Consider the following 27219-nt stretch of genomic DNA (forward strand, 5'->3'; position numbering starts at 1 on the left):
ATGGACGAACTTTTTCTGGGAGGAAGTAGCCAAAACAGGAAAAAAGCAGCATCTTAGGGCTTCCCTGGTAGTCCAGTGGTTAAGAATCTGTCTGCCAATGCAGGAAACATGGGTTTGATTCCGGGTCTGGGAAGATCCCACACGCCACAAGGCAACCAAGTGCGTGTGCCGCCGCTACTGAGACCCGGCTCCGGAGCCTACGCTCCCCAACAGGAGAAGCCGCTGCAGCGAGAAGCCTGCGCACCGCAGCTGGAGAAAGCCAACAAACGGTGATGAAGACCCAGTGCGGCTAGAAAAAGAGAGCATCTTAGACCTGCTGTAGTTCAGGAGCTCTATTCACCACTCAACTGATAAACATTAATTCCATCAAAATACTTAGTGAGTGACCACTTGTTTTTTAATTCTAAAAGATTCAATTTCCTCTTCAAATAGGGGGTTATAGAAAATTGGGAAGAGAATGAAAAAGTTAGGTACTTCCAATGGGGAACTCTTTGACTCAGAACATATACATCAATTTTAACATCTCACCTTCTGATGTCTCTTTGAATTTATCACTTTTTTTTTTCCGCCATTTCCAGGGCTTGAAGATCTTGCCAAAGCCTGAGAACTTGCTCTTCCTTTTGGTAGGAGGCGTTATGTCTCCTGCTTCCACACAGTCCATGACCATGCCTAGGTCTGCAGTGGGCTGACCTATTTCTTCTGTTGCATGAGAGGGAGAGAGGGAAGAGAACAGCCAATTTATTATTTCAACATAATCTTGAAAATGTCCCTTCCCCTCTCTTCCTGTGGTAGTTGGAAAGGATCAGAGCAATGATGAATAATCATGCAGACAGACTCCATGGACACCAGACATCAAAATCCAGGACAGATAAATTACTAAGGGGAAAGAGAACCCAATGGAGCTGACACATCATTTTAGGACAAAAATTCAATGAGATGATCATAATCAGCTCAAATCTCTTAAAGGCACATGCACACACAAATGTGAATCTCTTCCCAATATGCATGAGATCTTGCCTCAACGTAGGCTTCTTGGCATGGGGGAAGGCCAGTTAACAATACTATCTCTTGTGTCACTGAAGCAGAGAATTCCATCGGTGAGTGAGTCACTTTCTCTGTTAAACACTGCCCTCTCCCTGCTCTCCTTTCTCAGGACATAAACAGTCAGGGAGGGGGTAACAATTTCTTGTGTATGTTATCAGATTATTTTCTCCCTTTGCAAAAAAGACCTTAGGTCATTTGGGAGTACTGGAAGGGACTTGGGGGATGGGACAGGGGTGTTAGAGATGCTTCAAAACAAAGGAAAAATTTAAAGTAGAATGAGAGTTCAGTTTACTTATCACAAGATTGCTTTAGGGACAAAACTGATTCTAAAGATTTGACAAGAAACATAACTGACATGATAAATGTGCAGGACTGAAATGAAAGGCCATGAGTCCCTCATAATGACCACACATGCAGGGTTTAGTGAGTGAGCTTTAGTGGCACAGAAAGAAGCAGCCAAGACTGGGCCAAGAATAATAATAATAATAAAAAGCAGGAAGGCAACAACAAAAAAAAAAGCAGGAAGGCAACACAATACAACTTTGCACTCCACCTACTGTCCCAGGGCTCTTTGGAGAAGTCTAGAGGAGAAGAAAAAAAAAGAGTCATGTGGAATAACAATCCTGGAATTCAAGTGGGGCCTTTACTTTGTAGAAATACATCAAGTGCCACATACTATATAGTCACGTGTAATAAGTTAACATATTTACTGTAAATAACTTCACATTTGAAGCAAATAATGCATTTGGAGGTGGGGAGAAACAAAGGAGCATAATATAGGCACTAGAAAAACCTCTTAATAGATATTTTTTCACAAGAGAAAACACACAGTCAACAAGCATTTTTTTTTTTTAAGAAACACATGCCCAATTCAATCTTTTTTCAGTTGGTAGGTGATGAGTCTAGGGAAGTCTATTGGTAAAGATCAGATTTACACAATCGTAATTAGAATGACTGCAGCGATGGCTGCTGATACATTATTTTGCCTAAAATGACAAGGGCAAAACAGGGGCCTGGTTTCTGAAGTGCAAGAGATGAAAAGGACACCACTGATGTCTTTACTTGAGGGCATCTTGGGTCTCGACTATTCTAATTCTTTACATGAAATGCAATAGAATATAACACTGGATCATATTTTTTCAAGGTTGGTTGCTCCTGTCCTGGGACAGACCACCAAGCACTAGCGGGAACACGTGGTACTGCTTTTAAGAGTGAATGCTTTAACTAAGACAGTATTCTACCAATTATGGAATGTCAGTGAGACCTGAAGACACTGAAGAGCACTCATTATATAATATTTAACATATGTTCATGATAACACTTTCAGGAATGAAGCTAAGTAACATAAGCTGTTCTTTCTCAAATATTAGCCTTCCTTACTGAGGCAGGGATAGACTGAAACTTTAAATCTCTTGCTAACCCACCCAATGACTGAACTTCACTCAGTTCCAAAAGACACATAGGAAAATGCCTGTTTGGTTAAAAGTAATAGAGAAGATAATATAAAAAACCAAAAACCAAGCCAAGACAAACAAAAAACCCTCAAACTAACAATGCGAAAGTAAAAATTCTAAGTGCTATGTGATGCTTTTACAAAGAAAAATAGGCAAAAAACTTTATAGAAATCTTAGGCAGTAACAAAATCACAGAAAGTTGTTGTCTGTAAAGTCTTAAAATGAAAATACATCCAATCTAGCCTGCTTCCACTATCTTTTTGATACCTAACCACATTCTTGGCAAATAGATGGGGAAAAATGGAAACTGCAGATTTTATTTTCTTGGGTTCCAAAATCACTGCAGATGGTGACTGCAATCATGAAATGAAAAGATGCTTACTCCTTGGAAGAAAGGCTATGACAAACCTTAATAGCATATTAAAAAGCAGAGACATCACTTTGCGACAAAGGTCAGTATAGTCAAAGCTATGGTTTTTCCAGTAGTCATAATATGGGTGTGAGAGTTGGACCATAAAGAAGGCTGAGCATCAAAGAATTGATGCTTTTGAACTGTGGTGTTGGAGAACACTCTTGAGAGTCCCTTGGACAGCAAGGAGATCCAACCAGTCCATCCTAAAGGAAATCAACCCTGAATATTATTGGAAGGACTGATGCTGAAGCTCCAATACTTTGAACACCTGATGCGAAGAGTCAGCGCATTGGAAAAGATCCTGATGCTGGGAAAGATTGTACATGGGAAGAGAAGGAGGTGACAGAGGATGAGATGGTGGGATGGCATCACTGACTCAACGGCCATGAGTTTGAGCAAACTCTAGGAGATAAAGGAAGACAGGGAAGCCTGGCGTGCTGCAGTCCACGGGGTCACAAAGAGTCGGACACAACAACTGGGCAAGAAATCGCCTTCTAAAGTAGGACTTAGTTTATCTGTTTTGCTGCTGCTGCTACTGCTAAGTCGCTTCAGTCATGTCCAACTCTACTGTGACCCCATAGATGGCAGCCCACCAGGCTCCCCCGTCCCTGGGATTCTCCAGGCAAGAACACTGTTGTGGGTTGCCATTTCCTTCTCCAATGCATGAAAGTGAAAAGTGAAAGGGAAATCGCTCGGTCGTGTCCGACTCTTTGCGACCCCACAGACTGCAGCCCAGCAGGCTCCTCCGTCCGTGGGATTCTCCAGGTAAGAGTACTGGAGTGGGGTGCCACTGCCCTCTCTGTTATGTGTTTTAGTTCTTCATTATATTGAACAACATGTATCCCCTTTTTCTTATACATTCAAAACAACAAAATCATGATATCCAATCAAACATATTTATGCCTGCTAGCGTATGAGCTCAAAATAAATTCCGTTTATATTAAGTCACAGTGTATCTGGAAAATACCAACAGCTTATGATAAAAAGGAATGCATCTGCCATCCAGTCACTGAATACAAAAAGCAAAGACAGCAGTTTTTTTCTTTGATGCTTTATGCAAATGTGCTTAATCTTCACATCCATAAAACTTTTAGAAGTGGGTATGCCTCTTGCATCATGAAGTGAGGCTCAGCCACACCCAGTCCTAACCCAGTTGTTATTATCCCCAATTTATTCATATTCTCACATTCTCCTTTCCGTATTTTCATATTCTCCCTTCTCTCCTCCTCACTTTCATGACAAACAGAACATTATTTCCGTGACTCCCAAAGCTGTTCAAATACTTGGAATCAGTTCAGTTGCCTTTTCAAAACATAGAATCTGCAGGAGGTGGGCCCTAGAAATCTGTTTTCAAAAAATTCCCCAGGTGATTCTTATGGTCAGTCAGGTTGCTAAATTCAAATCCAGATACTATCTGGAAAGCTTTTGCATGTTAAGAGACAGAGGCAGACACTATTTGCACGTAACCTAATTCTTTGTTGAAGAAAAATAAACCAGAAAATCATGGCACCATTCCAGAGTTTCCGACTCAGGTAAATTATTCCTACAGAAGAATTGGGAGGATCTTCCCTGTGAGTTTCCTAGACTCAGACAGAATTTAAATTATAAATAAATAAAAAGTTTACATTAATTTTTTCCCTAGATTTTAAAGAGAATTAGTCATTTATTATTAATTTTTTTAGCGTCTAGCCACTTACTATTGTTTTTTTTCCTTTTTCTTCTCTAGATTTATAACATACTATGTTCCACGTGTACTTGGGAATATAGTGTATTAGTGTATCAGTGAGTGAGTGTAGTGGTCTATATAAGCCAGTTATGTCAGGTTGGTCTATCATGGTATACAAATCATTAATAAGTATTCCTTTTGATACGTTGTCAGCTTGTTCTATCAGTTACTGAGAGAGGCATGTTGTTATTTCTACCTATGAAAGTGGATCTGTCTCTTTACTTCTATTAATTCTTGCTTTATATACTTTAAAGCTGTATCTTGCTGTTGAATTGACCCTTTTATCATTATGAAATTCTCTACACTGCTCTAATAACATCCTTGCTTTGTTTTTCTCTCTAGTTTGAAACTACTGTCTTATAGAATGCTTTTCCACACAGCTGGAGGTTAGAGGTCTACCATTTTGCTGTTTATTTTCCATTTGCCTCATTTGTTCTGTGCATCCTTGACTTGCAGTCTACATTTAAGTTAGTACTTTCACAACATATAAAACAATGCAAGAACTTTACATTTCAACTCCATTACTCGTGTTGTCATATTTTACTTATACATACATATAACAATAAACCACAGAACACATTACTGTGGTTTTAACAAATACTATTCTTTTGTATTTCCTGCATACTTGCTTTCAGATATTCTTCATTTCTTCCTGCAATTCTCCGCTTCCAAGTAGAATAATTTTATTCTATTTATTTTGAAGGATATTTTCACTGGGTATAGTAGTTTCAGTTGGGGATTCAGTTTTTACATTTATTTCAGGACTTTATACATATAATTTCATTGGTTTTCTCTCCCCCCTCCCCCCCCCACCATTGGACTACTTTTTGTTGTATGTTTCATTCTTTGGATACTTTCTATCAAAATGTATAAAGGGTACAAATAGTAAAGCTAGGTATCTTATTAGAGCTTCCTTATAAACTAATTTGAGCTTCCCAGGTGGCTCAGTGGTAAAGAATCCGCCTGCTAATGCAGGAGATGCAGGAGACTTTGGTTCGATCCTTGGGTTGGGAAGATCCCCTGGAGGAGAAAATGGCAGCCCACTCCAGTATTGCTGCTGGGATAATCTCATAGACAGAGGAGGCTGGTGGACTACGGTCCATGGGGTTGCAAGGAATCAGACACAACTGAGAGATTTAGCACATAAACTAATTTGCCACCCACTTACAATGACTTCAAATTTCAGCAGGTACTTTATCAGTCCTTTGTTCATTTCTGTTAGAAGTCATTACTTTGGCAGCATTATTTACAATAGCCAGGACATGGAAGCAACCTAGATGTCCCTCAACAGATGTATGGATAAAGAAAAACAAGAATGGATAAAGAAAAACAAATATCGTATATTAATGTGTATATATGGAATCTAGAAAAATGGTACTGATGTACTATCTGCAGAGAAGGAATTAAGATATACACATAGAGAACAGATTTGTGGACAGAGAAGAAGGTGGGACGAACTGAGAAGGTCACATTGACACATATAAGACTCCTGAGAGTCCCTTGGACTGCAAGGGGATCCAACCAGTCCATTCTGAAGGAGATCAGCCCTGGGATTTCTTTGGAAGGAATGATGCTAAAGCTGAAACTCCAGTACTTTGGCCACCTCATGGGAAGAGTTGACTCATTGGAAAAGACTCTGATGCTGGGAGGGATTGGGTCAAGAAGAGAAGGGGACGACAAAAGATGAGATGGCTGGATGGCATCACTGACTCGATGGACATGAGTCTGAGTGAATTCCAGGAGTTGGTGATGGACAGGGAGGCCTGGCGTGCTTCGATTCATGGACTCGCAAAGAGTCGGACACGACTGAGCGACTGATCTGATCTGATGTAAAACAGATGGCTGGGGAAAGTTGCTATATAACCCAGGGAAACCAGCCTGGTGCTCTGTGATGACCTAGAGGGGTGGGATGGTTGGAAGAGAGGGAGGTTCAAGAGGGAGGGAATATACATATAACTGATTTGCATTCGTTTTATGGCAAAAACCAACACAACATTGTAAAGCAATTTTCCTCCAATTAAAAAATAAATTAAAAAAAATAAATTTAAAAAATGAACTTATTCCTTCATACTTAAATTGGATACAGCAATCAATTTTTATGATTTAGATCATTATTGTACACTATTTTTACACTGGATTATAGATTTTTCTTTCTTATTTATGAATCATATCCTGTATTTGGAGTCTTTCTTCACTGACGTTGTGCATCTTATTTCTTTACATCTTGTTTCAGGACTTTCCTGGCAATCCAGTAGTTAAGACTCTGTGCTTCCAGGGAAGGGGCCATGGTTAGGCAATGGCACCCCACTCCAGTACTTTTGCCTAGAAAATCCCATGGATGGAGGAGCCTGGTAGGCTGCAGTCCATAGGGTCGCTAGAGTCGGACATGACTGAGCGACTTCACTTTCACTTTTCACTTTCATGCACTGGAGAAGGAAATGGCAAGCCACTCCAGTGTTCTTGCCTGGAGAATCCCAGGGACGGGGAAGCCTGGTGGGCTGCTGTTTATGGGGTCGCACAGAGTCGGACACGACTGAAGCGACTTAGCAGCAGCAGCAGCAGGGGAACTAAGATCCCATGTGCCACTGTGGCACAGCTGAAAAAAAAAGATTCTGCTTCAAGTTGAAACAGATTCTTCATGTTGTTGATAAGACACGTGGGAGAGAGAACTCTGAAGTCACACTCTTAGGCATTTCTAGAGGAGACTAGTTTGAGAGTGCTCTAGAAACTCAACTTTTAGCCATTATTCAAAAGTAACACCTATAACTGATTAAAATGAAGTGTTGATAAAGTTATTCCCATGTACTCTTTGCTTAGGTGCCTGCTGAAAGAAATAAATTCTGAATCAAGGGAGTGTTCTCATGCATGAAAGATTTCAGAAAAAGAAGAAAGAGAAGCAGATTAATCATTCTTAATGAAAAGGGAAAGGGGTAAATCATCTCTTTTACCCCAGAATCAACTACTGACAACAGAGGGAATTCACAAAAACTTGATTCCATCAAATGTCCTACATATGAAGAGTAGGATCTTTAAGTAATTAAATGGTAGTAAGAGGTAGCCCAGAGAAGGCAATGTCACCCCCACTCCAGTACTCTTGCCTGGAAAATTCCATGGATGGAGGAGCCTGGTGGGCTGCAGTCCATGGGGTTGCTAAAAGTTGGACACAACTGAGCGACTTCACTTTCATGCATTGGAGAAGGAAATGACAACCCATTCCAGTGTTCTTGCCTTGAGAATTCCAGGGACGGGGAAGCCTGGTGGGCTGCCATCTATGGGGTCGCACAGAGTTGGACACGACTGAAGCGACTTAGCAGCAGCAGCAGCAGCAAGAAGTAGCCAGTCAAGCCTTCCCTACTTACATTCAAGAATATTTCCAAGAAGGGAAAGTAGCTGACTGAAAGTAGACTTATAATAACATTCTTTGGAAAGACCTACTCAGCCATCTGCCTAAATCCAACTTTGAAGAGTATGAAACAGGTATTAGCCTCCCATTATCAAACTCCATTTGGGCATATATTCTTCTTTAAAAAAAAACCCAAAACTAACAAAGTTTTATTTAGAACTAGGGGGGCAAGGATCAAAAAGCTTAAGTTCTCATTAACATTCACACAAAAATCTAGTAGACTCAGCTTTGGAAGATGGAAGCTGCCTAAAGATATTATTTCTGACAGTCTTATTTAGAGTGGTATATAATTGTGAATATCTTAATGTATAACAATGGGTATATAAATAAACTGAAAATTTTATATAAAACAATATATAATTATTAAAACTAGGTTTCTAGAGTAATAATTCAAGGTTAAAAACAGGGTATATATTTATTTACATTTACATTATTTACACATTACATTATCTAAACTATACTACACATTAAAAAGGAGAATGGAAGGAACTAGTCTAAAATGTAAACATAATTTGATGGTAGGATTATGGGATATTTGCTTTTCTCCTTTCTAGCTTCTTATATTTTGTGTGTGTGTGTTTTTCCTTTACAATGAACATGGATGGCTTTTATAATTGGAACAAAAACAAATTCACTTTGAAAGTGGGAGCCCATAACAGTTAATAAAGTCCAGCATATACATAAATACACAATGGAAAACAACTCTTCCTAAACATTAGGTTCCTATAAAAATGAATTATTTCCCACATAAAAATCACAGTCCGAAGTATTAACCAAATTAAACCATTCAAGGCCATTTTCTTTGGTATCTGGAATAGTGATACATGAAGCTAGAGAACAAAGTTAATGGTAATCTAAATTCACCAGGTGTAAGCTTTTCAGCTGTGGAATGAAGGGTTTTAAAGTATGCACAAATCCTTGATAGGGGTGGCTGATTAGATGTAATTGAAGCCACTAATCTCTGTAGCATTCTTGAATCCATTAAAACTGTTCAGGTTTCTTACTATGAATTTTTGTCTGACATGAAGAAAATTCAATTGCACCACTTAGAAAACTGCAATAGAAAGAAAGAAAAACTGATGGATGAATAAATGATACAACAAAAACTATAGTTCAGATGTCTAGAAACCACTTTTTAAAATTTTAATGATACAATTACACCTCAAATATTGTTTCTGTACTCCTAAATAAAGGACTTAGAGCATGAGTTTGAAACCACTCATAAGCAAATTTGCACATCAACCAAACATTTGTCCTCAACAACTCTGATTTTACGACCATCTCCCTCCTATTGTCAATTTCACAGAAGAAATACAGGAGTCACATTTGGGTATCTCATTGTTTAAATTAATTACGGAACTTAAAATGTATTTATGGTCCCATTCTGTTTTCCATGAGAGCCAAAAGAAGGTGGTTTCCCTCCTTATTTCCCTTTGTTTGCCAGAAAACAGGGTGTAGAACGCTGCTTACAGTTTTATGGTGTGTGTTCCAAAGAAGTCACGTAACTGCAGGCCACTAGGAAAGCTGTGGAGGTCCTGGTGCTTTCTGGAGGGGGTGGAGGTTAGGAGTGCAAGATACCCAACTAAATTACAGTCTGGAGTTTGAAGCTTCAGTAGTATTTTGAAACTGTGCCCCCGTGTTTAAACTACTTACTTCCTCCTTCAAGTTGTAGTACCTCACATTTCATCGACTTCTTTTTGTAAATTTAACTAATTAAATATTGCATTATTTTTGGCTGTGCTGGGTCTTTGTTGCTGCGTGCTGGCTTTCTCTAGGTGCGGTCAGTGGCGGCTACTCTCTAGCTGCTGTACACCATGGGCTTCTCACTGCAGCGGCTTCTCCTGTTGTGGAGCACAGGCTCTAGGCGCATGGGCTTCAGGAGTCGTAGCCAACGGGCTCAGTAGTTGAGGCTCACGGGCCCTAGAGTGCGCAGGCTTCAGTACTTGCGGTGCACAGGCCTCCTCTCGGATCAGGGATTGAATCTGTGTCCCCTACACTGCAAAGCGGATTCTTAACCACTGGGCCACGAGGGACGTCCTAGACTTATTTCTTATGTATTATGTAGAGTTCTAGCAGTTTGCTCTTCAACCCTCAGTTTTTTCCTGGTTGGTATTTAACTCAATGTTTTTAGTTCAGGCTCAGTTGATTCACATGAATTTCTGAGGTGATTTTTAAATAAATGTATAGTATTATTAAAAAATTTCTTAGTACTTTTCATCTTCAGATAAAGTATTCATTGACTAGTTGCTGTGGGTACATATTATACCTACATTACTTGCTAGAGATAAAGGATAAAACAGGGTTAAACAGTAAGCCCAGTTCATTTTAGAACCTGATTTACAGCCAATTCTTGGTCATCCAAGTTGGAAGGCAAGTTAAGGCACAGGAAACTGTAGTTGACAGATAACTTAGTTTTCAAGACAGTCTTCTTTACCCACTACCCTTCACTAGATTTAGTAATAAGCAACAAATTCACTGGGACTCTCTTAGTTCGAGCTCTATTTCTTATACCTTATTGAGTTTTTCTGCATATAAGTTAAATAAACAGGGTGACAATATACAGCCTTGACGTACTTCTTTTCCTATTTGGAACCAGTCTGTTGTTCCATGTCCAGTTCTAACTGTTGCTTCCTGACCTGCATACAAATTTCTCAAGAGGCAGGTCAGGTGGTCTGGTATTCCCATCTCTTTCAGAATTGTCCACAGTTGATTGTGATTCACACAGTCAAAGGCTTTGGCATAGTCAATAAAGCAGAAATAGATGTTTTTCTGGAACTCTCTTGCTTTTTCCATGATCCAGTGGATGTTGGCAATTTGATCTCTGGTTCCTCTGCCTTTTCTAAAACCAGCCTGAACATCAGGAAGTTCACGGTTCACGTATTGCTGAAGCCTGGCTTGGAGAACTTTAAGCATTACTTTACTAGCGTGTGAGATGAGTGCAATTGTGCGGTAGTTTGAGCATTCTTTGGCATTGCCTTTCTTTGGGATTGGAATGAAAACTGACCTTTTCCAGTCCTGTGGCCACTGCTGAGTTTTCCAAATTTGCTGGGATTTCTTTGGAAGGAATGATGCTAAAGCTGAAACTCCAGTACTTTGGCCACCTCATGTGAAGAGTTGACTCATTGGAAAAGACTCTGATGCTGGGAGGGATTGGGGGCAGGAGGAGAAGGAGACGACAGAGGATGAGATGGCTGGATGGCATCACTGACTCGATGGACGAGAGTTGGAGTGAACTCCGGGAGTTGGTGATGGACAGGGAGGCCTGGCGTGCTGCGATTCATGGGGTTGCAAAGAGTCGGACACAACTGAGCGACTGATCTGATCTGATCTGATCTGATTGAGTTTTTAAAAATGTATAGAATTTAAAGTGTATAAAATTCTCCTTTTACCCACAAAGCTTTTAATAATCAGTTATTGTCCAAAACTTAAAAATACATAGCTTTGTGCAATAAGATACACACATTCCATTATCAAGAGGCACCAATTATCTTTTTTTTTTTTAAGTTCAAGGAATACAGCATAATGATCTGATTTATATATATAGTGATCAATTACTTTTATAATCTCATGATTCTGTTTAATTTCCTTTTATGCCCATCTAACTTGAAACAGATCTTGCTTTTATACAAGCATTTTAACAGCATTAGAACTCTGTAAATGGAGAACACTAATTTATGGTACTTACACTATTGTAGTTGCTTTTGCCTTCGAAAAGAGGATTATTATTGGATTTAAAAAACTGTTTTAGAAAACTGCAACAAAATTACAGAAAGCAAAACCTGCCACTAATGAACAAAGCAGGCTTTGTCTGCAACAGGCCCATAACTTCCCTTGGAAATACCGCATAGTTCTGACCTTTGGGAAATAGAACTGGGAAAGCACTCATGAAGACAGCTCTCTTCTGTACCTTTCTCTGTACCTGCAGGTAAATTAGGTCTGAGATTCCAACTCTAGGAAAACAGTTCTTTGACCATAATTGCACCAAGAAATTATGGTGCTTTACTCTGGCAAATTGGATGTTTATAATTTTTTGATAAAAGTTGCAAGTTGCAAGTTTTTATAGTGAGGTGCGAGATAATATATTCTCTCAGGGAAAAAAACCTTAAACCTCTCAAAATTAACCAGCAAGTAGAAAGAAGTAATACATTATTGTGACAATGGGCTATTCAGAAAATAATTTTTGATTGGTATTCTACATTCAATAACAACGGAAAATCCTTTAAGGAGTTCATGACAGACCCCTACACTTTCTCCTGATTCTTGCATCACATGAAGAAAGTAATCCTGTTCCTTCTTTCTCAGAAGCATTTATTTTTAGGTCTAGATAGGTATGAGAGACGTCTGATAATTCTGATGACCAAGTAGTGCCAAGTGTTCTTTCAAGTCTCATGAAGAAGTTTATTTTTAATTAGTCCATCTATTATTCATTTCTATGTTAATATTGTTATATAACTATATTAAAATTTGTCCATCCACCAATCCCCTTACTGATCTTGCCTCCAAATAACATATTATTTCTAAAGCACCCTTCCCAAACCACTATTTTCATGTCTAAGAACCCACAACAACAAATTTCAGAGCAAAATGAATCAAATGATGATGGAAAAGGAATGAAGAGAAAATATGACAATACAATATCTTTTGATGCAGCATATCCTTATACAAAGGAAAAGTGGCAGTGGGGAGAGGGCAATTAGTGAGTGAAAGGTACATGATGGGGCCAAAAAAAGAAAAGAGCTAGACAGGGGGAATGGAAAGGCAGAAAGAGAAGGACAGTTCTAGACTAAATGGCTGGGTAGAATTTATTAAAATTCTTTCTGCCTAATTTAGGGACATGTGATAATTAGCTGTTTGTTTTCATATGATAACATAGTAAAGGATTCCAGTGAACACAGAAACAGCTTTTACATTGATTGAGAATTACAGAGTATTATTTGAAAGTTTTACCTCAGTAATTTTTATTTTTGGCCACAGAGCATGGCTTACAGGATCTTAGTTCCTTAACCAGTGATTGAATCCACACCCCCTGCAGTGGGAGCATGGACTCTTAACCACTGGACTGCCAGGGAAGTCCCTATCTCAGTAAACCTACAGACCTCTCCTATAGATATATTTCATTTTAATATGAACTGCTGAGGAACACTGTTTATTTCCTTGAATGGACATCACAGCGTAAATTCTTACTCTGCATTCAAATTCTCTATTGGCTCACCTGTTGTTAGAGAGAACCTACAGTAAAAATACTTGTTTTTACACAACATCTCATAAATTTGTATGTGAGTTCTCCTGCAAAGTTATTTATTTGAAAGCAGACTCTTCTTGGTTAACACCTCGATACTTCCATTATAAGCCATGGGCGGCTAACAACCTTAAAAAATGGAATATGTCTTATACAAATTTTAAAATATGTAAAAATTTTACTTTGAATATTTTACGTTCTTTCAAAATTTACTTGTTTGTTTGTTTATGGCTGTGCTGGGTCTTTGTTGCTGCGCAGGCTTTTCTCTCGCTGCAGCAAGCAGGGGCTCCTCTAGCTGTGGTACTTGAGGTACTTGGGCTGCTCATTGTGGTGGCTTTTCTTGTTGTGGAGCATGGGGGCTCTAGACGCTCAGGCTTCAGAAATTGCAGCTCCTGGGCTCTAGAGCACAGGCTCAGCAGTTGTGGTGCATGGGCTTAGTTGCTCCGCAGAATGTGGGGTCTTCCTGGATCAGGAATTGAAGCTGTGTTTCCTGCATTGGCAGGCAGATTCTTTACCAGTGAGCCACCAGGGAAGCCCAATATTATAAAGTCTTGACTAGAAAGTAAACTTCTTAAAGGCACAGACAGGAATTATACCCATAGAGTCTGCCACATTCACAGTGCCTTGAAAATAATAAGAAATCAATACATTCATTCATTTATTTTTGCATCATTTGGCTTGCCAAACCCAGTACCATCAAGTTTGAAGCTTAAAACTAACTACTGTATTACAGGCCGAGAACTTTGAACAAACGATTTAGCTCTTAATTTACTTTCTACATTTATCTTTCCAAAGAATCTGGTAAAATATTCTTACCAGACACCTACCCATTGAAATGCCTTTAAAATTTCATGAAGAAACTATTATATTTGGTAAAAGACTTTATAGTAATGGTATAGTCCTCAAAGTCATCAATGTTGAGCCTTCAAGACCTGGTCCTGATTTGCTCAAATAGAACACATCCTGAATTATAAATGATAAAATGAAGTCTGTCCATGAAAATAGCTTATCGTTACCTTTGAATTACATAGATAATAGGAAATAAAATCCAAAAATTATACTCAGAATATAAAAGCCTTAGTTAGGTACCCGAGTGATCTCTATTTCTTCTTCATAGGTCTTTTTTTTTTTTTTTTCCGGCCGCACTGTGCGTCTTGTAGGATCTCAGTTCAAGAACCAGGGATTAAACCCAGATCATAGCAGTGAAAACCCAGAATAGTAGCCACTAGGCCACCAGGGAAATCCCTACTTCAGAAATCTTTTATTAGGGTTGTTGGTAGGCAGAAAAACTGATGAATGATGAGTCCTACCTTTTTTATAGGCAGAAAAGATTATGAATTTTATCTACTGAGATGAAATTTTTTGTCTAGTATTAGATGTTAAATTAGCATTCTGCATAAATATCACCACTCATTAGTAAGTTGTACCTGCTTACCCATCTTGCTTTTCAAAGACCTTTCATTTCCATCTCACAGATAAATGCCTAGCATGATTTACATCCTGACTTATTAACAAAGAACTATCTTTATAGTAGAAACCACAGGAAAATTTAATGGCCCAAAAGGGAATTGACTAAATTCTGGAGAGTGGTTACCTCTGGGAACAAAGAAGCAAAATGTTATCATAAGGGAATGTGGGAATAGAGAGAGGGGATGGGGGGAAATATCTCCATTTTTAATTTCATCTCTTAAGATAAGTAGAAGCCCCAGAGGGTCTTTTATATTTTCCTCTATACCCTTTTCTACCTATAAAATAGTTCATTAAGAAAAAAAAGTGAGCTACTGAATTGATATGGACTCAGCCCTGGTGATCAAAGTAAAGTCAGTCAAGTTCTGATTTCAGTTCTAAAAATATGTGGCTGAATCACTTACTTTGCAATTGATGTGCCCAAGTTTCAATAAAACATGAAAATTACTTTGTAGGAATTTCATCTGGCAAGTTCTCAGGGGAAAGTACACCTCTAGAAATGAAATTACATTAAACCACAAGACATATTTGAGAGTGTTACCTGTGTTCCCACACTTCATGGCTTTCTTTAAAGTCACTAACATTTTTTATTTCTGGGGAAAAAAAAAAGTAGCCTGGGACTGAACATATTTTATGGTGCTTCATAAATCAAAGAGAAGGTATAAGAAGGTATAAACCTTTTTTAAAAAGTATAATGTCAAGAAATGATTCACAGGTTTTTCCCCACTCTGTTTATATTTAACAACCCTTTAATGAATATCCACTTACATCTATCTTTTCCACCTTTCCATCTTCATCTTCGACAAAACCGCACAATGTTAGGAAAACGAGTCTCAGTGACAGTGAACCTCCATTTCACTTATATTCTTTGAAACTCTGGCTACACTTACAATGATCAGCCTGGTCTCCAGCTATTTCTGAGACAATAACACTTCAAATGCACAGCACTGACTTCAAAAATATTTATACCAAGCGTTGCCTTATGAGAAACGGAAACACCAGCACAATGGAAGAAGCTTGGAAAGCTTATTTGGAAAATGTACAACTGAGCCTAAAACTTTAACTTAAATCTTAAAAATGGTCCTGTTGGGAATTCCCCGGCAGTCCAGTGGTTAGGATTCTGTGCTTTCACTGTAAAGGGCACAGTGGAACTGGTTCGGGAACTAAGATCCCTCATGCCATGGCCAAAAAAACAAATCAAACCAAAACAAAACATGTCCTGTTTATAGAAGTCAACAATTCTAGTTCTATACCGCATGTATATAGCAACAGTTCAAGTCCCGTAAAACAGCAGTAAAACACCACTGACTTCTTAACAGCCACGAGTTCTTGTAGCACTTATTTTCCGCAAGGGTAAGAAATTAACAGATGGTTTCCTAGCAATATTATCTTAAAAGTCCAAAAGGATCAAGTAAAACAAAACTATGAGTTGTAAATTAATATAACTGAATGAAAAATTAACTTATATTTTTCTTCATTTATTCTTCACAAAGTGATTAAATATCCTCAAGTTAAAAACATCAAAATCCTCATATTCAAATTCCTATAAAATATTCAACTTCACCTGTAAATCTGCCTTGCCTCTGTCAAGATTTTGTTTTATTGCCTTCTATTACTCACCAACTCCATCTGGATTTACCGGTCTGGAGATGTCAGCTTGCCCCATGATTATGTTGTCTGAAGTGTCTCACAACAGCAAATTGTCACGAACCAAAGCAAACTTTTCTTAAATGATAAATCCACATAAGGAGGCGTCATGCACTCCTCTCTCAGTGTCACCGCCAGACATCAGGACACGGCACCAGGTCAGTTAATCTGCCGGAGTTTCTGTTTCCCTGTATCCCGCCCGGACCAGGCACTGGTGGTTCTCACAAATAATCTTCACGCTGGCTCTCTTCACACAGGAATGCCTGTCATTCCAGAGTGCACACTGTGAAGAGCTCCAGGGCAGGAAGGGGAGGAGACTGCCAACCACATTCTAGTTGCTGAGAGGCATAGCCCTGAAAGTCCACACCTACTTTTCCTGACACTGAGCTGGGTTACAACTTTCCAGACTCCCAGTCATGAAGCGAGACTACCAAAGACTTCAATTTAATTTTAATTTAATCACACAAAAAACATCAGGGTTATGCATAAGCAGGCTGATGGGAGCAGGAGTCCATTCCAAGGTATGTTCTAGACACACGCTTGCCTCAAAATCAGACCATTCTGACTCTTCCCTGCTTGCCCTAAAACTGTAGTTCCTACCTCTGAGAGCATACTCAGAGAAGAATGAGATTTGTGTACTGGGAATTAATAACATTAGAAACAATATTTTAGAACTAAATAGATTTTTTTCTAAAAATAAAAAGAAATATATCTGAAAATCTGGCTCACTAAAATAGTAAAATTGAAATAAACATTTGTAAGATATTACATAATACTTCAGGTTTCCCTACTGACTCAATGGTGAAGAATCCACCTGTCAATGCAGAAGATGTGGGTTTGATCTCTGGGTTGAGAAGATCTCTTGGAGAAGGCAACTCACTGCAGTATTCTTGCCTGGGAAATCCCATGGACAGAGGAGCCTGGAGGGCTTAAAGTTCATGGGGTCGCAAAAGAGTCAGACATGACTTAGCAACTGAACAACAACAACTTGTAGTACTTTTCTTTCTGTTTAAATTCAACAATAATCTTGAGAAATCAAGATTGCTGGGAGAAATATCAATAATCTCAGATATGCAGATCAGAAAGTGAAGAGGTACTGAAAAGCCTCTTGATAGTGAAAAGAGGAGAGTGAAAAAGTTGGCTTAAAGCTCAACATTCATAAAACTAAGATCATGGCATCTGGTCCCCTCACTTCATGGGAACTAGATGGGGAAATAGTGGAAACAGTGTCAGACTTTATTTTTCTGGGCTCCAAAATCACTGCAGATGATGATCCCAGCCATGAAATTAAAAGATGCTTACTCCTTGGAAGGGAAGTTATGATCAACCTAGATAGCATACTCAAAAGCAGAGACATTACTTTGCCAACAAAGGTCCGTCTAGTCAAGGCTATGGTTTTTCCAGTGGTCATGTATGGATGTGAGAGTTGGACTGTGAAGAAAGCTGAGAGCCGAAGAATTGATGCTTTTGAACTGTGGTATTGGAGAAGACTCTTGAGAGTCCCTTGGAGTACAAGGAGATCCAACCAATCCATTCTAAAGATCACTCCTAGGTGTTCATTGGAAGGACTGATGCTGAAGCTGAAACTCCAGTACTTTGGCCACCTCATGCGAAGAGTTGACTCATTGGAAAAGACTCTGATGCTGGGAGGGATTGGGGGCAGGAGGAGAAGGGGACGACAGAGGATGAGATGGCTGGATGGCATCACTGACTTGATGGACATGAGTTTGAGTAAACTCTGGGAGTTAGTGATGGACAGGGAGGCCTGGCGTGCTGCGATTCATGGGGTCGTGAAGAGTCGGACACGACTGAACAACTGAACTGAACTGAACTGAGTAATTTTGAGCACTATATTAAGGAGCTTTACACTGTCTATATCCTTTAATTATCACCACAACTAAACAGGAATTGTGAAGAATATATTATTTACCTTATTATCAGATAAGAATACTAAAGCTAGTGAGGTCAAATCCTGTGTTTGTCAAAGCCCTAATATTCCTTTAACAAAAAACAGCTACCCCTGAAACTGAGCTTTTAGCTTAAATCTTTGTTCTGCAAACTCAGATTCCAGGAAGATTTCTAGTATCTGGATTTTTCCCTTTGCCTTTCATTAGCACTGCTCTTCTTTTCCCATTATCTTATCTCTATTATCTGTTTGCCCTTTTTTTTTTTTAATTTGTGGCCATGCTTCCCAGCATGAGAATCTTAGTCCCCCGACCAGGGATTGAACCTATGCCCCTTGTAGTGGAAATGTGGTGTCTTAACCACTGGACCTTCAAGAAACCCCCTCTATTATCTGCTTTTGATTAAATAGCAAAGGTAAGGAATAAGACGCTACCCTCGTAGCTCAATCGGTAAAAGAATCTGCCTGCAATGCAGGAGACCTGGGTTTGATTCCTGGGTTAGAGAAGATCTCCTGGAGAAGGATATGACAACCCATTCCAGTATTCTTGCCTGGAGAATCCCATGAACAGAGTCTGGCAGACTACAGTCCCTGGGGTTGCAAGAGTTGGACACAACTCAGTGACTAAACCACCACCAAGGAATAAGAAAATGACAATGCTAAGGCATCAGTAAGAAAAAAATGTGTACACTTGGACAAAAATTATTTGTTAGTAATAGTAGTAAAAAAAATATGATATTGACCATTAAAATTGGAAAGAATAAAAGGAAAAATACATTGAAATTTTACATTGAAAGAATGCTCCAACTTAACAATGTCAAATACCTTCAAAGTGGGCCCTTACATTTATTAGCCTGAAAACACACATGTGCAATAGCACCTCTGACTCCTGGAAAATGCAGAAGCAGAGGTGGGAAAAACATCCCCAGCACCTACATATCACAGTTACCATCATCATGAAGAAAACACAGCATATAGTTTAAGAAGATGAGCTTTGGAGGCAGACTACCATTTTAATTCCAGCTCTATTACAAGGTGTGAACACTAGGCAAGTGGCTTCATCTCCCTGGGCCTCATCTGTTACCTAATCTGTAAAGTGCGCATAACAATACTTAGCAGTACAAGGCAGTAGTAAGCATTAAATGACACGAACAGAAATAAAGCACTTCATAACGTGTCTGGCTCATGGAAAAATCTCAATAAATGCAAGCAATACTCATCATTGTTGTTATAGTGAAAAAACAAGTCAAAAAAGGAGAGCTTAGGCCAGAAAACCCAGCCATTACCAAAAGGTTAGTCAGAAACGGAAGAGGATGACATTTCTGTACCATGAATCCAGAGAGCAAACTGGAAGAAGCAGGCCAAGGAGGAAGTCTGAACACAATCAGGGATGGTGCACAGAAACATTAAGCAGATGGAACAGCCCAGACGTGTGGACTACCATGAATTAGTTCAAAACAGGCACATTAAACACACACACACATACACAGAGCCCAGAAACTGTACTACAGAATCTAGTTCGTGCTGACAGAACCGTATAAGAATAGAACAGACAGGGAGTTTCTACATGGTCCAGTGATCAAGAATCTGCCTGGCAATGCAGGGGACATGGGTTCAATCCCTGGGTCAGGGGAGATCTCACATGCCACAGAGCAACAAAGCCCGCAGGCTGCAAACACTGAGCTTGCACTCTAGGGCTCCATAAGAGAAGCCACCGCAGTGAGGAGCCCGCGCACCTCAGGAAGAGTAGCCCTCGCCCACCTCAACTAGAGAAAGCCTGTATGCAGCAACAAAACCCCAGCATAGCCAAAAATAATTTTTTTTAAAAAGAGTAGAACAGATAGATTTAAGGATCCTTATCTCATATGGCTACTGTTTACCATCTGCCAATTTTAAATGCCCAGCTTGACTTGGCTCACTACTAATCTTGGGTATTTGAAAACAGAAATAAATCCAAGGCCTCCAAGGTGGCTCAGATATCAAGAATCTGCCTGCCAGTGCCAGAGCTTCAGGAGACTCGGATTCGATTCCTGGATTGGGAAGATCTCCTGGAGGAGGAAATGGCAACCCACTCCAGTATTCTTGCCAGGATAACCCCATGGACAGAGGAGATTGGAGGGCTACAGTCCATGAGGTCGCCAAGAGTCAGACATGACTGAGTGACTGAGCATGCATGCACAATAAACATAGGATTAAATAAAGAATCTTAGTGATCATCCGGCTCAATCTCCTACTCTTTATAAAAGAAAGACTGAAGGTTCAAGAGGTTAAATGCTTTGCTCAGAGACAGCACTAAAACCCAAGTCTCCTGATTCTAACTCCAGGACTCACTTTGGTTCTTGTAAAAATGGCTAAGGATATATTTATTTCCTAAAGACAGAATCATTTCCCAAGGAAATCCATACTTTACAACAATCACAAATCTCTCAGAAATTCTAATGGTGTCACCTATGTACCAAACCAGACTGGGAAACGAGTATGTCAAAGCTGTATATTGTCACCCTGCTTGTTTAACTTATATGCAGAGTTCATCATGCAAAATGCCAGGCTGGATATGGCACAAGCTGGAATCAAGATTGCCGGGAGAAATATCAATAACCTCAGATATGCAGATGACACCACCCTTAAGGCAGAAAGTGAAGAGGAACTAAGAAGCCTCTTGATGAAAGTGAAAGTGGAGAGTGAAAAAGTTGGCTTAAAACTCAACATTCAAAAAGCAAAGATGATGGCATCTGTTCCCATCTCTTCATGGCAAATAGATGGGGAAACAATGGAAGCAGTGATAGACTTTATTATCTTGATCTCCAAAATCACTGTGGATGGTGACTGCAGCCATGAAAGTAAAAGACGCTTGCTCCTTGGGAGAAAAGCTATGAAAAACCTAGACAGCATATTAAAAAGCAGAGACATTACTTTGCCGACAAAGGTCTGTCTAGTTAAAGCTATGGTATGGTTTTTCCAGTAGTCATGTATGGATATGAGAGTGGGACCATAAAGAAAGCTGAGCACCAAAGAATTGATGTTTTTGAACTATGGTGCTGGAGAAGACTCTTGAGAGTCCCTTGGACAGCAAGGAAATCAAACCAGTCCATCCTAAAGGAAATCAACCCTGAATATTCACTGGCAGGACTGATGCTAAAGCTGAAACTCCAGTACTCTGGCCACCTGACAGGAAGAACTGACTTACTGGAAAAGACCCTGATGCTGGGAAAGATTGAGGGCAGAAGGAGAAGGGGATGACAGAGGATGAGATGGTTGGATGGCATCACTGACTCAATGGACATGAGTTTGAGCAAGCTCCAGGAGTTGGTGATGCACAGGGAAGCCTGGCGCGCTGCAGTCTGTGGTGTTGCAAAGAGTCGGACACAACTGAGCGACTGTACTGAATGAACTGAGGTACCAAACCAACAAATGTTCCCTAACCAGCATGTCTCAGTTTCATTCTAACAATCAATATTTAAGATTTTTTTTTTGATGTGGACCATTTTTAAAGTCTTTATTGAATTTGTTACAATATTGATTTTATGCTTTGGTTTTGTGGTGGTGAGGCATGTGGGATCCCAGCTCCCTGACCAGGGATCAAACCTGTACCCCCTGCATTGGAAAGCAAAGTCTTAATCCCTAGAGAGCTAGAGAGTCTTCAATATTTACTCTGTAACAACAAAAGTAGACAAGTGGGGAGAGGGGAAGATATTGGCCCCCTGATGGCTTTAAAACTTAACAATAAGGCCTTGAGTTCATTCTAGCTTTCCATGCGGTACATTTTAGAAATGCAAAGGCAACTCTCACTTCAACTTTGTAAGAAGTAGACAACTCTCTCTTAAGAGTCACCTAATAAGCTTCTCTTGTAGTTCACTTGGTAAAGAATCTGCCTGCAGTGCAGGAGACCCCAGTTCGATCCCTGGACTGGGAAGATCCCCTGGAGAAGGAAATAGCTACCCACTCCAGTATCCTTGCATGGAAAATCTCATGGACAGAGAAGCCTGGTGGGCTGCAGTCCATGGGGTCCCAAAGAGTTGGGTACGACTGAGCAACTGACACTTACTTATTTAATAAGATACTTTCTTTTAGAATACTTTTCTTCCACAGATTATTGCCTCAAGGAATGGGGCAAGTCGTTGATTTAAATTTGTGAATCTCTTCCAGTTTTATTCAGGGAAAGAGCAAAAGAGGCCTTATGAAGCTTAATACGCAAAGTAATCTAAGCTACAGTTTAGATTTGAGTGTGTGTGCGCTGTCACTCAGTCGTGTCAGCTCTGCAACCCCATGGACTGGCGCCCTCAGTTCCTCTGCCCATGAGATTTCCCAGGCAAGAATACTGGAGTGGGCTGCCATTTCCTCCTCCAGGGGATCTTTCTGACCCAGAAATAGAACCTGTGTCTCCTGCATTGTCAGGCAGATTGTTTACCACTGAGCCACCTGGGAAACCCCACAGCTTAGATTTAAAGAGAAACTGAAGCCCTCTAACCAGTCTCACTTTATTGAAGAACTGTTTCTAAGCAAACAAGGGTGAGCACTCAAAACCTTTAGTGATGTTTATAACAGGTTCGATTCCTGTTGGCCAGCACATCAGACAATAACATGACAACATGCTTTATATTTTCAACAGTTTACAAGATCAAAAAAGTGTAATGCTTCCATATAAATGTACTTTTATGCCAAAGTATCAGTATAAATTGGATTACCTAGGAGAGTGAGCTCTTCACTATTTCAATCACATTTCCCTCAGCTTAATTCAGCATACAACTTTCTTAAGTTTGAGATGTCTCAGGAAGGAACTTTAGTGAGAGGTTGGGAAGAAAATCACTTTCCTCTGGGAAAGGTTCACAGAGAGAAATTAACAGCTCAAACAGACACATATTCAAATGAAAGACTAATTTTCAACTTCTGGATATATAATTGAGGGAGGGAGCAGCTTTTTATTCTTTATTCCACCACCTAATTCTATCTACTCTGGCTGGCTCTGAACGGGAGATCAGTTCAGTTCAGTTGCTCACTTCTGTCCAACTCTTCGAGACCCCATGGACTGCAGCATGCCAGGCCTCCCAGTCCATCACCAGCTCCAGGAGTTTACCCAAACCCATGTCCATTGAGTCAGTGATGTCATCCAACCACCTCATCCTCTGTCGTCCCCTTCTCCTCTCGCCTTCAATCTTTCCCAGCATTAGGGTCTTTTCAAATGAGTCAGCTCTTCACATCAGGTGGCCAAAGTATTGGAATTTCAGCTTCAAACATCAGTCTGAACAGGAGATAACATCCTTTGATAATCTATATCTCAAATTCCAAGTGGAAATTAGAAAGCCCTTGTAAATGCTTCATTATCTCATCTATTTGTATAAACCTCTCCCTTGGTTTGGAATTTCTTTTCCTTATCCACCTAGGGAACTCCCACTCATCCTTTAAGAATTGGTTCAAATGCTGCTTCCACTATTACAAGCCTTTTCTTAGTTATTCAAGCAGAATTCAAACAAAGATTTACTGATCACTGATTATGTGCCCAGCAATGTGTTGGAACTAAAAACAATAGTTTTTTGTCCTTAAGGTGCTTACAGTTCAAAGAAATAGGATCTAGAATAGAGCACGATAAGCACCTAGGTGCTACACAAACACACACTAGTGGGTGCAGAGGTGTCTACTTTCTCCTCAGTGATCAGAGAAAATATTGTGAATTAAATGACTTCTAAAATCTGAGTCAGTCATAGAAGAAATAACAGAGGCGAGAAAAATATCAAGGCAGCAAGAGAAAACACTGGAAGAGTAAAGAGCCAACTACGACATCATGCCAGATATATCACCCTAAATTTGCCAACAAAGGTCTGTATAGTCAAAGCTATGGTTGTTCCAGTAGTCATGTATGGATATGAGAGTTAGACCATAAAGAAGGCTGAGTGCCAAAGAATTGATGCTTTCTAAGTGTGGTGCTGAAGAGGACTCTTGAGAGTCCCTTGGATAGCAAGGAGATCAAACCAGTCAATCCGAAAGGAAATCAACCCTGAATATTCATTGGAAGGACTGATGCTGAAGCTAAAGCTCCAATACTTTGGCCACCTGACCTGAGGAGCTGACTCACTGGAAAAGATCCTGATGCTGGGAAAGACTGAGGGCAGGAGGAAAAGGGGTTGACAGAGGATGAGATGGCTGGATGGTTTCACCAACTCAATGGACACAGTTTGAGCAAATTCCAGGAGGTAGTGAAGGACAGGGAAGCCTGGCACGCTGCAGTCCATGAGGCTGCAAAGAATGAGAAACAACTTAGCCACTGAACAACAACTACCACAAAAAACAAATTGCAATGGTCTTCAGACTTCTCCACTGAGCAGGAACCATGATGCATTTACACTGAAACCCTCAATGCCTGGCACAACTTAGTGCACAGTGGACATGCAAAAAGTATTTCTTAATCTTCAGTACAATGGAAGAAACAGCATTCCTCAACTTTAAGCTTTGCTCACAGCACCTATAAGTTGAACAAAAAGTTCATTAGTTCTTTTCCATAAGATGGCTCTGCTGCTGCTGCTAAGTCGCTTCAGTCGTGTCCAACTCTGTGCGACCCCAGAGACAGCAGCCCACCAGGCTCCCCCGTCCCTGGGATTCTTCAGGCAAGAACACTGGAGTGGACTGCCATTTCCTTCTCCAATGCATGAAAGTGAAAAGTGAAAGTGAAGTTGCTCAGTCGTGTCTGACTCTTAGCAACCCCATGGACTGTAGCCCACCAGGCTCCTCCATCCATGGGATTTTCCAGGCAAGAGTACAGGAGTAGGGTGCCATTGCCTTCTCCGAAGATGGCTCTAAGTAGCACTCAATTATCTTTAACTTCATTCGAAACAATTTTGTTGGCTTGCACTGTGACAGCTGTTAAATCAGTATGCATTAAAAAAAATCAGAATTGGTGAATTTTTGTGTAGCCATTTTAATATTAAAGATGGAATAAAAAACAATATTTTAACATATTATGCTTTATTATTTCAAGAAAGGTAAAAATGCAACTGAAATGCAAAAATAGATTTGTGCAGTGTATGTAGAAAGTGCTGTGACTGACTGACTGTGTCAAAAGTGGTTTGGGAAGTTTTGTGCTGGAGATTTCTCCTTGGACGATGCTCCAAGGTCAGGTAGACGAGTTGAAGTAGTCAGCAATCAAATTGAGATGTGACTTGAGAACAATTAATGCTATACCAGGTGAAGGATACCTGACATACTCAAAATATCCAAATCAAGCATTGAAAAGTCATTTGCTCCAGCTTGATTATGTCAATCAATTTGACATTTGGGTTCCATAGAAGTTAAACAAACAAAAAAAACCCTTCTTGATTGTATTTTGGCAGGTGATTATCCACTTAAACGTAATGAAAATGTTCCCTTTTTAAAGCAAATGAGGAGGGGTGATGAAAAGTGAATACTGCACAATAATGTAGAATGGAAGAGATCGTGGGGCAAGTGAAATGAACCACCATCAACCACACTGAAGGCTGGTCTTTTTCCAAAGGTGATGCTGCGTATACGAGATTGACAGGGAGTCCTCTATCATGAGCTCCTTCCAGAAGACCAAACGATTAACTACGACAAATGCTGCTCCCAATCAGATCAAATGAAAGTAGCACTCGATGAAAAGCATCTGGAATTAAATCAACAGAAAACTCATAGTCTTCCATCAGAATAACGCAAGACCATGTTTATTTGATGACTAGGCAAAAACTTACAGCTTAGCTGCAAGTTCTGATTTATCTAGACATTGCACCTTCGGACGTCCATTTATACTGGTCTTTACAAAATTCTCTAAATGGAAAATAATTTCAGTTCCCTGGAAGACTGTAAAAGGCACCTGGTAAAGTCCTTTGCTCAGAAAGACAAAAAGTTTTGAGAAGATGGAATTATAAGGTTGCCTGAAAAATACTAGAAGGCAGTGGAACAAAATGGTGAACCTGTTGTTCAATAAAGTTCTTGGTGAAAATGAGAAATGTGTTTTTTAGTTTTACCTTAAAACCAAAGGAACTTTTTGGCCAACTCCATAGTAACAAAAGGCAGTTAAGGTGAAAAGTATCACAGATGAAGGGATGGAATAAATATAAAGACCATACACTAATCCATCATTCTAAACAATCTTGAGAATTGTCGTGAAACTCTCAATTTCATGGGGAAAAAAAAATGGCATCTTAGGATGGTTTTTGAGAATTTACTGCTTTGCAAGTGGTAACAACTTTCAAAGAAGACAAACGTGTCAGGTAAATGTTTACATAGATCCTCATATAATCACAACTGCTAGTCTCATGCAGAAAGCACGTCTTCTTCAAGTGAACTAACTGGAAGAACAGGCTGAAAGACATAGGCTAAACTTAAGGGGGAGCCACTGGGACTGCCATCCCTGACTCCAGTAACACCGCTTTCTTTCTGTGGCTCACTCATTGGAGGCAAAAAATGAACACCCCTGCCACCTGTTCTACATCAAATACGGCAACTGTTGTCCCTTGCCTGCCCCGCTTCCAGAAGGCTGCATGGCTTACCAGAGAGAAAAGCGAGGTTTTGGAATTATATATATGTAACTGTGGAAAATTTCAGCTTTTCCATTTACTGACTAAGAGACTCTGACTGCTGCTGCTGCTAAGTCACTTCAGTCGTGTCCGACTCTGTGTGACCCCGTAGACAGCAGCCCACCAGGCTCCCCCATCCCTGGGATTCTCCAGGCGAGAACACTGGAGTGGCTTGCCATTTCCTTCTCCAATGCATGAAAGTGAAAAGTTAAAGTGAAGTCGCTCAGTCGTGTCCAACTCTTAGCGACCCCATGAACTGCAGCCTACCAGGCTCCTCCATCCATGGGATTTTTCAGGCAAGAGTACTGGAGTAGGGTGCCATTGCCTTCTCCGAGAGACTCTGAACAAGTTACTTAACTTATATGATACAGAGATAATTATGCAGAGTTTTTGTGAGGA

At 40.0% G+C, this 27219-nt stretch overlaps 1 protein-coding gene across 14 annotated transcripts in view; it reads right to left on the reverse strand.

The window, feature by feature from the left end:
• The window catches only part of PHACTR4 (phosphatase and actin regulator 4), a 109509-nt gene that overhangs the window by 34400 nt on the left and 47890 nt on the right, over positions 1-27219 (reverse strand). For 4 of the 14 annotated variants that reach the window (XM_070775150.1, XM_070775146.1, XM_070775139.1 and 1 more), the window contains 2 exons: positions 16366-25907; positions 529-699 (listed from right to left, as the gene is read on the reverse strand). In XM_070775150.1, coding sequence (XP_070631251.1) covers positions 529-699; positions 16366-16411 — 217 coding nt within the window. In that variant the 5' untranslated portion in view covers positions 16412-25907. Of the gene's footprint in view, positions 1-528; positions 700-1597; positions 1626-16365; positions 25908-27219 lie in introns of all 14 variants that reach the window. The other 10 variants (XM_070775165.1, XM_070775124.1, XM_070775153.1 and 7 more) reach the window with 3 other exon arrangements.

Source organism: Bos indicus, chromosome 2 (assembly GCF_029378745.1).
Source record: "Bos indicus isolate NIAB-ARS_2022 breed Sahiwal x Tharparkar chromosome 2, NIAB-ARS_B.indTharparkar_mat_pri_1.0, whole genome shotgun sequence".
NCBI lineage: Eukaryota > Metazoa > Chordata > Mammalia > Artiodactyla > Bovidae > Bos > Bos indicus.